This window comes from Antrostomus carolinensis, unplaced genomic scaffold (assembly GCF_000700745.2).
Source record: "Antrostomus carolinensis isolate BGI_N321 unplaced genomic scaffold, ASM70074v2 scaffold11837, whole genome shotgun sequence".
Taxonomy (NCBI): domain Eukaryota; kingdom Metazoa; phylum Chordata; class Aves; order Caprimulgiformes; family Caprimulgidae; genus Antrostomus; species Antrostomus carolinensis.
Genome location: NW_010325527.1, coordinates 634 through 11,944, shown reverse-complemented (window position 1 = coordinate 11,944; position 11,311 = coordinate 634). Strand labels below are relative to the sequence as shown.

The 11,311-nt window shown below is 51.1% G+C and overlaps 1 protein-coding gene across 1 annotated transcript; it reads left to right on the top strand.

The window, feature by feature from the left end:
• Positions 1–1,819: 1,819 nt before the first annotated feature.
• Positions 1,820–10,736, top strand: LOC104527517 (protein lifeguard 2). Its single transcript, XM_010171254.1, has 6 exons — positions 1,820–1,834; positions 3,398–3,578; positions 6,685–6,788; positions 6,923–6,987; positions 7,739–7,792; positions 10,682–10,736. The coding sequence occupies exons 1-6, from the start codon at positions 1,820–1,822 to the stop codon at positions 10,734–10,736; spliced, it is 474 nt and encodes a 157-aa protein (XP_010169556.1).
• Positions 10,737–11,311: the final 575 nt, after the last annotated feature.

Sequence of the window (11,311 nt, the reverse complement as noted above, 5' to 3'; positions counted from 1 at the left end):
TTTTTTGCACCTGTATTATAGAATCACAGTGGTTGGAAAAGACCTTTAAGATCACCGAGTCCAACCATAAACCTCACACTATCAATTCCACCTCTAAATCATGTCCCTGAGAAACTCATCTACCTATCTGGAGTATTGCATCCAGGCCTGGAGCACCCAACACAAGAAGGTGTCCCTGCTCATGGCAGGGTGGGGTTGGAATTAGAGGATGATGCTCTTGAAGTTCTTTTCAACCAAAAGCCATTCTATGATTTAATGATCATCTTAGTGGCTGTAGTGGTTGGACTGTCTCCAGTAGTTCCTTGTCCTTCTTGAACTGGGGAACCCAGAACTAGACACTAATCCAGGTGAGGCCTCACCAGGGCCGAGTAGAGGGAGAGGAGAACTTCCCTTGACCTGCTGGCCACCCTCTTAATGCACTGCAGGAGGCCATTTGCCTTCTTGGCCATGGGAGCACGTTGTTCATGGTCAGCCTGTTGTCCCCCAGCACTCTCAGGTCCTTTTCCCCAGAGTTGCTCTTCAACAGGTCAGTTCCCAACCTGTACTGATACCTGGGGTTGTTCTTCCCCAGATGCAGCACTTCACACTTGCCCTTATTGAATGTCATCAGGTTTCCATCCTCTCCATCCCCCTTCTATGCAAAGCCTGGAAAGGGTCAGGAAGGGAGCCAGAGCTGTGAGCAATTCCTCCCTCATGCTCTCGTGTCATTGATCTTGGCTCAGGCTGTTCCCTCTGCCCCAGGGGAGCCTCCAGCCCTGTCCATAACCCTTGTTGCTGGGCCCAGCTGCAGCAGGACCTGTGGAACCTGCTGCTCTCCAGACCACAGCCAGCTCTGACACGCAGCGGCAGAGCGATGCTGCAGCAAAGCATCCTTCGTGTCTCCCTCCCTTTTGTGATCCCTGCCCCAAGTTCAGCATCTCTGGGGCAGCTGCTTCCCACACCACGATGTGAGACCCTGCTGCTGCTACAGCCCCCGTTGCTGTGTCCGTTCCTGTGTCCTCCCCATGGCCGTGTCTGTCCACGTGTCCGCTGCTACAGCCCCCGTTGCTGTGTCCGTCCCCACGTCCTCCCCATCGCCATGTCCATCCCCGCATCCTCCCTGTCGCTGTGTCCTCCCCATCGCCATGTCCTCCCCATCACTGTGTCCGACCCCATGTCCTCCCCATCCCTGAGTTCTCCCCATCACTGTGTCCATCCCCGTGTTCTCCCCATCGCCGTGTCTGCGCATCATCCCCATCGCCATATCTTTCCCTGTGTCCTCCCCATCACTGTGTCTTGTCCCCATGTCCTCCCCATCGCCGTGTCCCCGTGTCCTCCCCATCACCGTGCCTGTCCCTGCATCTTCCCCATTGCTGTGTCCCTGCATCCTCCCTGTCACCCTGTCTGTCCCTGTGTCCTCCCCATTTCTGTGTCCCTGCATCTTCCCCATCGCCCTGTCTGTCCCTGCATCCTCCCCGTCACCCTGTCTGTCCCTGCGTCCACCCCATCACCATGTCTGTCTCCGCATCCTCCCCATCGCCGTGTCCCTGCATCCTCCCCACCGCTGCCGGTGGCCGTTTGCCTCCATTTTAGCTCTTTCTTTCCCAGCTTCCCCCTGTGCCGTGGCTGGGAATGGTACAACCCTCCCTCCAGCACCCTTTGCTCTGTGGATGTTGCTAGAAGGTGAAGGCATCAGCGCAGGCTGCAGCGGTCGCTGCCAGCCCCGAAACATCCCGGGAGAGGGAGCGGAAAGGACGCGGTGAGGAGGCTCGAGCTCAGCTCCAGCCCAATCCCTCCTGCTGCTGCTCACAGGGTCCGGCAGCATCCTTAGCCAGGAGCCATGACCCAGGGGAAGGTAGGTGGGAGGCCAGCGTTGGGATGATGGGGTGTCCTGCTTGCATAATTGTTGCGTGTTTAAAGAGGGGAAAGTGGGTTGAAGGGAGGAGATTTAAGGAATAAAACAGTTGCTGTGGGAGCTGGGTCCCTGGTGTGTTGGACGTTGAGATGAGGGTGTTTTTTGGCAGAGGAAGGGGGTGCAGGGCTGTGTCGTTATGGGGTTGGAGTCTGTATTTCCTTGGAGCTCAACCCTGCTGTTGGACCTGTGGCCGTTTCCTCCACCCATCCTGGGTGTCAGGGAGCTCAGTGGGGTGCTTGTGCTTTCCCACCCATGCCCCCAGCAGTCAGCACTTGGCACCTGCCCTAAGTACCTCCTTCCTGGTTCAGGGAGTTGTGGATTTTTGGGGTTCTCCGATGCTCAGAGACCAGGGTTGGGGATGGGGAGGGGGGTGGTTTGTGCATCCTCTGGCATTACCATGTACCATTGCCATGACAACCATGCTGGAGGCTGCCTGGATGCAGGCAGCACCCTCCCTCTCATACCTCCTCAAGTATCTCTGGGGGTCTTGCAATGATATTTGCCACCCAAGGGCTGTCTAATAGAGGACAAGGTGAGGACAGTCCCCATGAGCTGGCAGAGGAGATGGCACAGTTATCCTGATGCAGCTGGGTCTGCTCGTGGTGCATATCCCAGCCTGGTACCCTCACTTTATTTTCAAGGGCCTGTTACACCTTTAATTTAAGATCTTCTTACAGGGACTGTGCTGCTAGTTTGTCTGCTTCACTTTGGACTTCTTCTAGTTCCAGCCCCTCATCCCTGTGATCCATGGGGATGTCATCCCTGACTCTGAGCTGGCACAACCCTTTGGCAGCAAGGGCAAGCCACCAGGCTCATAACTTAGCCTGGGATGATAAAGATCCAAAGGGTTAAATGGATAATGTTCCTAAGGAGAAGCAAGTTCCCAGATAGTTGGCTCTTTGTTGGGATTTCATAGTTCTGAAGACATGGCATCCCAAATCCCTTCGCTGCATCTTCAAATTATGGAAAAGCAGCAAGGCTGAGCTCTAGATGGGCAGAGAGGAATGAGCTAGAGGAAAATGTTGGAGGGCCAAGAAGAAAATGTTCCTGGGGCCTAGCAGAAACTAAAATGTGAATGTATTTGGAAATTAAGGAGTTCAGGGTTTTCTGCCCAGTAACTGAAACCTCTTTGGAGGGGAAATTCAGAAAGAGGTAGGCTGAAGAGCAGAGAATTACTTGGACACTTTCCAGTGTTGCATATGAGCCCGAGGCACCACGGAGGACCCAGGGCAGGGCTGTGTCTCCCCTCAGACCTGGTTGCCTATAACTTTTCAATCCCTTTGACCTGTCAGGTGTTTTTTCCATCTCTTCCTTCAATCACATCAGAGGATGCTCCTTCCTGAGGGTCTGTTGTCAGTCCACAGGAGTTGCTGGATGGCCTTCCTTTGGTTCCTGGGAGCCAGCAGAGAGAGCCCCAGACCTCTCCCTGTGTCGGGTTCTCATTGCAGGGCAGTTTCTGTGCTGTTTTTACAGTTTAATCTCTTTTTTCACCCCCCTCTCCAGCTCTCTGTGAACAATAAACCCCCCAACTCCGAGGGGCAAGGGGAGAAGAAGGACAATGCCACAGCTCCACCAGCTCCTCCGACCTACGAGGAGGCAACAGCAGGAGAAGGGATGAAGTCTGGTGCTTATCCTCCTCCCCCATCAGTCCCACTCCACCCCAGCTGGGCTTACGTTGACCCCAGTAAGTTCTCTGGTGGCTGCATCCAGGGTGAGCCCCTTGCAGAGGGGGGAGAGGGGTGCAGAGATTCCCTGTATGGGGTGTAGAGTAGAGGGGAAGCAGCGATGTGGGCCCAGTTTGGTCCATGGTAGAGCTCACTCTAGAGCTGTAGCTATAAGCTATAAGTCTATATCTATATGTAAAAGCCATTTTCACTCAACCACTATACCATGCTGCCTTCCAGAGGTGGGACTAAACTCCAGTGCTTTGTCCCTGTTCTCCTTCCCAGTTGCTGGGATGGGAAAAATCCCCTCTCCCAGTTTGCTGCACTGGGCAATGCCACCTCCCAGGAATGGGGAGAGTCCTGGTGCAATGCTCCCAGTTCTGCAAGCAGCATCCCCCCCCCCTCCAACTCCTGCCCAACCCCAGCTTTCAATGAAGCTGCTGAACTGGCAAAATCACTGTCACTGCATCAGTGATGTCTGGCTGCTGTGAGCTGGTGTTTGGAGCCAGTGGAGGTTAAAACCCGGCTGGACTTGAAGGCTGAATTGTTCCAGCATTGGTCTGCGTGGTTGAATCCTCAGCAAACAAACAGCTTCTCTTCCCTGGGTGCTGCGTGTGGCTTCTTGCTTGGTTGTGACAAGTGGACAAAGGCTTGACTGTGCCCAGTGCAGGGGAATGGCTCCCAGGCAGCAAACTGGGATGGATGCAGAACGCAGTGGCCGCAAGTGAGTCTGCTGAGGTGGCCAACTGCTCGGTCAGCACAGCTTGAACTGGAGAGAGCACTGGAGGGACTGGATTTAATGATTCCTGAGTCCTCTCTCTCTCTCTCTGCTCAGTCCCATTCCTCTGCTGTGCTTTGCTGGCTGCCTGTTCTGCCCAGTGGGGATGGTCGCAGCTGCAGGGATGGAGATGTTTAGGGAAGGGGAAAGAGCAAGCTGAACCCCTCTGAGATGTGTGTGCCCGTGCAATCTGATGGTTTCACAGGCGTTTCCCATTGTTTGCCTTCAGGGGTCAGAAAAAGAGGCCATAAATAATGTCCCAGCTTGCTGTAACAGCCATCTGGGTCTTTCTACTGTCATGATGAATTAGGATGGGTAAAGCCCAAATGGGTTAGGATGCTGGTATTTTGGGTATCCCAGAGGATTTGTTGAGGTGATGCGTCATCTCTTGTCCCCTCCCTGACATGCCTAGTGGGATTTCCTCTCTCCAGCTGGGAACTCTGATCCCTGCTGTTGTTCCCCTCTGATTTCATGTCCTTCTCCCCTTTCCCTGCCCTCAGCCACGCTGCAAGCTGTGGCTCCTGTACCAGGGTCTGAGAGAGGGACATGCCATGGGTCTGTGTCTAACAGCTTCTAGGAGGTTGGAAGTAGCTGGAGAGAAGCGACATGTTTCTGGGGTTGCTTTCTTTAATAATGGGACACACTGTCTTGCTGTCTCAGATGTGGCCGTGGGTGGGTGGTGACAGATGCTGAGGACACTAACCAGGGAGGAGGAAACCCCCTCCATTCCTCCGAGGCATTTAGGTGCCTAATTTGGTGTGTAGATGCCTTGATTGCTTTGACACAGGAGGCACTGAAGTGTCCTGGGGATACAGGTGCTCTCAGCCTGCGTGGGTGATGACAGATCTTGCAGAAACGCAGGGAGGATGCTCTGCAGGAGTTTCATCTCCACTGAAGCGTAGAAGGCGGCACAAGAGATTTATTAGGCACAAGAAAAGCACACGGGATTTATTTCCTGCCAGGGGCATCTTTAGGATGAAGCTTCTGCAATAAGAGCAAAGCAGCCTTTGACCAGGAAAACAGAAGAAATCCAGGACCAGAGCCTTGACCTTGGCTTTCCTGGTGTCTGCAGCCTGTCCTCTGAGTTTGAGAGGGTATTTCCTCCATCTGCCTGAAAGATCTGAGTATCACTGAGGGATCTGAGTATCACTGACCTGAAAAAGCTTTGAGAAGGAGGAGAAGCATCTGTCAAACAGGCAGGGACAGGAATGTATAGCTGGTGTAATCGCATAAGCCTTTATTGTATAGGAAACCCAGGCGGGGAGGCTGGAACACGGAAGGGGATATTTGCAAGAGAAGCAAATAGCACAGGGGGCTGAAGCACTGAGACAGCTGAGGGTTCAGTATTTTTTTTTTTCTTCTTTTCTGGAGCATGAGGTTCAGGAGATGGAGAAGGAGATGGAGAAGGCTGCCTTTCATATCTAATTCATGCAGCTGATCTTAGTAAGGAAATGCTGCTGCTTTGGGTTTCTCCTCGCAGCGCCCTGCCCTGCAATATCCTCACTGGTACCTTCATCCCTGACAGTCACAGTCTGGCACAGTCGCCTTCGTGGCAGGCAGAGGTTTTCTGATGTTTCTCTCAGTCTCCTTTCAGGCTTGCAGAGCAAACTGATGCTTTATGGTCCAGCTTTCCTCCTTGCCCATCTGCAGGGAAACCTCAGCAACAAGAGCTTGTATTACAGAGCCCTCAGCAAAGCAGGGCTGGGTCATATGGCGTGATGATTTCTGGGGGGAGATACTTTCAGCAGCAGCATCAGCATTGGGGTGGGTTCCCCCCTTGCTGCTAAACCATTCTCCAACTTCATGCATGGAAATCAAATTCAGGGCTGGACCTCATGGAAAAGCTGGCTGTAACAAGCTTCTCCCAGAGGAGAGGGAACACTATTGACATAAGACGTGATGCAGCCACAGTCTGAGCTCAGGCAATTACAGAGCAGAGAGGGAATCCTCCTGCACCAGAGCTCCTGATGGGAATGACCAAGGTGCTGAGTCACGGCTCCCCTTGGGGATGCTTTAATATTCAGTGAAAGGTGAGCAAGGATATGATACGAGCTCTCTAATTGCCATTAAAGTTACAGGGAATTAACTCTGAAGTCCTTGTTGTGCTGGAGTTTGAAGAAGTGGTTTCCTCATCTCTTCTTGGAGATGGTCCTAATAAATGCAGGAGTGGGAAGGGAGCAGAGGGCGTCTGAAGGATCTGGGGGATCTAGCATGCCTCTGTTTTGCAGTGTAACAAGAAAACCTTGAAATTTGGGTCTCCTGAGCTGTAGTCAGTCACTGGGGTCAGATTAGTGCAGCTGGGGAGGGAGCTGGGTGATGGAACCTGATCTGTTTGGCTTCTGCTTCAGGCACGAGCCCGAGCTATGGCAGTGGTGGGTACCCGGGGGATACAGAGATGCTCACGACCTTCAGCTGGGATGACAGGAATGTGCGCAGAGTGTTCGTCAGGAAGGTAAGGAGCGAGTTTCTCCAGGCTCAGCCTTTCCCTCGGAAGGCTGGAGACCAGCTTGGAGCCCTTGGAGGGACCTGGCTACAATGACTTTTTAGAGAGTCTGCAGGTCACCCATGGGCTGCCTTTTGTTGCAGGTTTATGCCATCCTGATGGTCCAGCTCTTGGTCACTGTGGTTATTGTGGCTTTCTTCACCTTCTGGTAGGTCTCTTGTGTAGCAGTAATGTTTGCTTTGTCCCATGTATGACCTGCTCCTGAATTACCTGGTACTTTGGGGGTGGTGTCTGTTATGTAGACACCTGATTTTTTTTATTTTATTTCTTTTTTTTTTTTTTTTCCCATGGGCTCCAATAGCAAAACAAAACTGAGGGAATCCTGAGAGGTCCTTCAGTACTTCTGCTACCTCTTCTGCATGTCCTCTGGATGGTGCATTGTCTGTTCTTGGTGCTATCCCCAGCTTGCCCTTGAGTATTATCTGCTGTATTTTTCCTTTGGGAGTTATCAAGGCCATCAGATCCCAGCCCACCTCAGCTTCAGGGACTGGATTACCTCCTCTTGCAGAAGCAGATACCCCACTCTTGAGCAGTGTCTGTCCCTAGCTTGGATGACTGAGAGTTTGGGGCATGTGCAGCTCATGTTGCCTTCAGAATAAATAATGAATCACTGTCAGCTGGAGGATTTCAGCTCCTTAATCACTCCTCAGAGAAGGCAGTGGCTGTTCCCCGAGCAAGGGCGACTGTAATTGATAACAACAGGACCATCTTTCTGACTTGACAAATTGAATTTCTTTCCACCTGGTCAGTCTGCCAGGTAGATTCGGCCGTGTTTTCTTTTTCACATACCTCATGCTGCATCACCCCGTGTGTGTTCCCAGGTTTAATTTAGCAGCAACCTGTGAAGTGATTGGCTTTTTTATGCTTTCTGCTCAGCAACCATTTTCTCTGTCTTACAGCGAGCCGGTCAAGGGGTACATTCAGACGCACTCTGCCTGGTATTGGGCTTCCTAGTGAGTATCTCTGTCTTCTCCTATGGCCATGTGTGTTCCAAACAGCTCTGGATGTGGCTGTGGTGATGTGGAAACACTTTCCAAACACTTTTGTATCTTGCATGTAAAGAATTGCAATATCAAGAGAAGGACAACAAAGCTGGTGAAGGATCTAAACCACAAGTCTGAGGAGGAGCAGCTGAGGGAACTGGGGTTGTTGAGCCCGGAGAAAAGGAGGCTGAGGGGAGACCTTCTGGCTCTGTCCAAGTCCCTTGGAGGAGGGTGGAGAGAGGTGGGGGTGGGTCTGTTCAACCAAGGACCAAGGGACAGGACAAGAGGAAATGGCCTCAAGTTGTGGCCAGGGCAGTTGAGATGGGATGTGAGGAAGAATTTCTTTGCTGAAAGGGTTCTGAGGCATTGGAAGGGGTTGCCCAGGGCAGTGGTGGAGTCCCCATCCCTGGAGGGATTTCAGAGTGGTGTAGACATAGTGCTGAGGGACATGGGTTAGTTGGGGACTTGTCAGTGTTGGGTTCATGGTTGGACTCGATGATCTTAAAGGTCTTCTCCAATCCAGGCAATTCTGTGTGATTCTGTAATGTGTGCAGGGGGAGCTGGGGAAATTCATGGATAACTCTGAGGCGAGAAGATAGAAAATCTCACCTAAATGAGTCTGAGACTTGAGATGTGCTAGATATCTGCAAATACTTTCAAGAAGAGGGCTTGCTGCTCTACAAACCAGGGTCAAAGTAAACACGAGTATTGCTTGCAGAATAAAAACAGGGTAAAACTGGGGTTCTTCCAGGAAAACAGTGCGGAAACCCAGATGTGAGACCTGAAAGGTGTTGAGGGTAACTTACAGGATTCATTCTGAGCTTCTCCCTTTGAAAGAAAGGAGATTTCCTGGGTTTACATCCCATGCCTTGATGTGTGACAGATGAAGGAGGATGCAGGCAATGTTAGGTGGAGGGGGATGCATCTGGAGGGGCTGGGATGTTTGTGGGGTTGTCATGTCTGTGTCTTTATCATGGAGCTGCTCTCAGTGCCCAGAATTTGGGATGCCATTCATTAGTCAGTCTAAAAGGTCAGCTTGGTGACAGTGTGGGCTGTGCTTCCACGTGTTAGTCTGTTTGCAGTTGTGCTGGCTTCCTGGATGCTGCTTGTGTTAGTGCTGCTAATTAATCGGGATGAGTGTGCGATGCAATTGTCTGTGAACAAGGCTCTGTGAACTTGGCTTTAATTAGTTCACACCCAAAGCATGAAATGTGTCCAGGCCCAGAGATGAGACAGCAGCTTATATAACTTAGAAAAAAAAAAATAGAAAGAGAGAGCCAAAATAGCAGAAATAGAAGGGAACTGGCATCTGCTTGCCTCTTTGACCTTAGAGGAAAATAATGTGCTTCTTCTTGGGCAGTTGGTAGAGTGGAGAAGCAGCGTTGCCTTGTGGGGAGACAAGACCAAGCTCTTCTCATATCTGTGCTTTGACCTTTGGGTTCACCTCCTGGAGCTTACTGAACAGTTAGCATTTATATCTTCCAGTAGGAGCAAACCCATCTCTGGCCAGCTGGAGGTTGACTCTGTACTTGAGGAACTTAAATTTTGTCTGTCCCTTCACTTCCCAGTGAACCAACTCTTCCCTCCATCCCTGTGTCTCCAATTGCTTGTCCTGATCTGGGTCTGGATCACTTTCAGACACAGAGACCTCAACTCTTTCTGTATCTCTGTAAAATAGGAGTGGGTGCCCCGAGGGTGTCTCCCTACTGCTAGGGTGATGGCTCAGTGGGAATAAAATGAGAGCAGATGTGCAACAAGTGGTGGAAAGGAGATGGACAACTGTAATGGCTCTCTTTGCTCCCTACGTGCTTTCTTTCCACTTATTCAGCCGTGTCCACTCCAGCTTTCCTGACTTCCCCATGGGAGAGCAATGCTCAGTTTTATCTCTGGTGTATTTATTGTGGCCCGTGGGTTTTGCCGTCATGTTCATTTATTAGACCTAAGGTGAGTGGCTATCGTGCGGCCATCGGCATGCTTGGAAGCTGCTTTTCCCCCCCAGGCACTGGGTGAAAGCAGGTAAGCAGGTTCCCACTGTGCCACAACCCATCAGCACTGTGGAAAAACACCCGGGCTGCGTGACACCCAGAGCAGAGAGAGACCATCCCTCAGCTCTTGGATTGTTGGGTTTTTTTTGCTTTGCTGAAGGGTCAAGTCATGTAAGATAAATAACTCTCCTGTGAGCTGGGGATGGCTTGTGCAACAGCATATTAGGCTTGGGTCTGCCAGCTTCCTCCCTTGGGTCTGCCTCCTTGGGTCTGCCTCCTCCTTAGAGGATCCTTCTCCTGTTGAATTCTTCCTTGAGCACTGGTGCTATAACGTGGGACTAGTTCCCTTCTCCCACACAAACTTTCCCTCTGGTCTTAGGCAAGTCATTTTTTACCAGTCCTGTGAACCTTGGTTGCTGAAATCCCAGCAGGATACCTTGATCCCACCAAGCCAGGAAGTGCCTGGAAATGAGGAGCAAAGTCTGGTCACCTCTGTATGAGCAATTCATGCACTGATGAGGTATCAACAGCAAATATATTCCAGGTGCTCCATCAATCCTGGAGCTGAATGAAACCCTTACTCTTCTCTAAAACCATCCTTCAGGTTTCTCAGGGAGGACTGTGTTGTCCCACCTTGGGGACTGGTATAAGCAAAACAGGCAGCTGTGGGCAGAAAACAGCTTTAGTGAGAGGTAGTAACTGCTTCGCTTCCTACCCATCCTCAACTTCTGGCATGGTGTTTGCATTTTAAACAGTGCAGCAGAGCACTGAGACTTGGCTGGAGACTTTTCTCCTGCATCAACACACAATGCTTGGGTTTTCTTCCCTAAAATGCTCTTTTTTTTCTTCCTTTTTCTTTTTTTTCTCTTTGCAGTGCTGTTTTCTTTGTGACCTACTTGATTCTCGCTTGCTGCTCCGGACCCAGGTAAAAGATTTTCTTTTTGGATTTGTGACAGCTCTGTGAAATGAAGGATTCATATTTTCCTCTTATTTCAAGCATGACCAACAATGTTGTAGAGCTGGGAGGGAGTCAGGCTGACACAGTGATGTAGGGACTGTGGTGGCAGCTCTATTTTCAGGCCTGATGCAGTTGTGAGTTGCTGTAACACAGCGTTAAAAACCTGAACTCAAATTGTGACTGGAAAGGAAGACACGTTGCAGCCAAAAGCACATTGCAGTAGGGCTCCAACTGCTCATTATCAAATTCTGCAGAGGATGGTCATCTGTGCTTTCACTGGAGCAGGACACTGATGACTGCTTTGTTGGAACACCTTCACCTTTGTTGGAGATGTTTGCCCTCTTGGTCTATGAGCACCCCAAATGCACTCTCATTCCCAATGGGATCACTGTCCCCTTGCACCATTCCTGCCATTCGCTGCACAGGCCATTAGTTATCACAGAATCACAGACTGGTGGGGTTGGAAGGGACCTCAGGAGATCATCCAGTCCAACCCCCCCTGCCAAAGCAGGTTCCTTACATCAGGTTGCACAGGAAAGTGTCCAG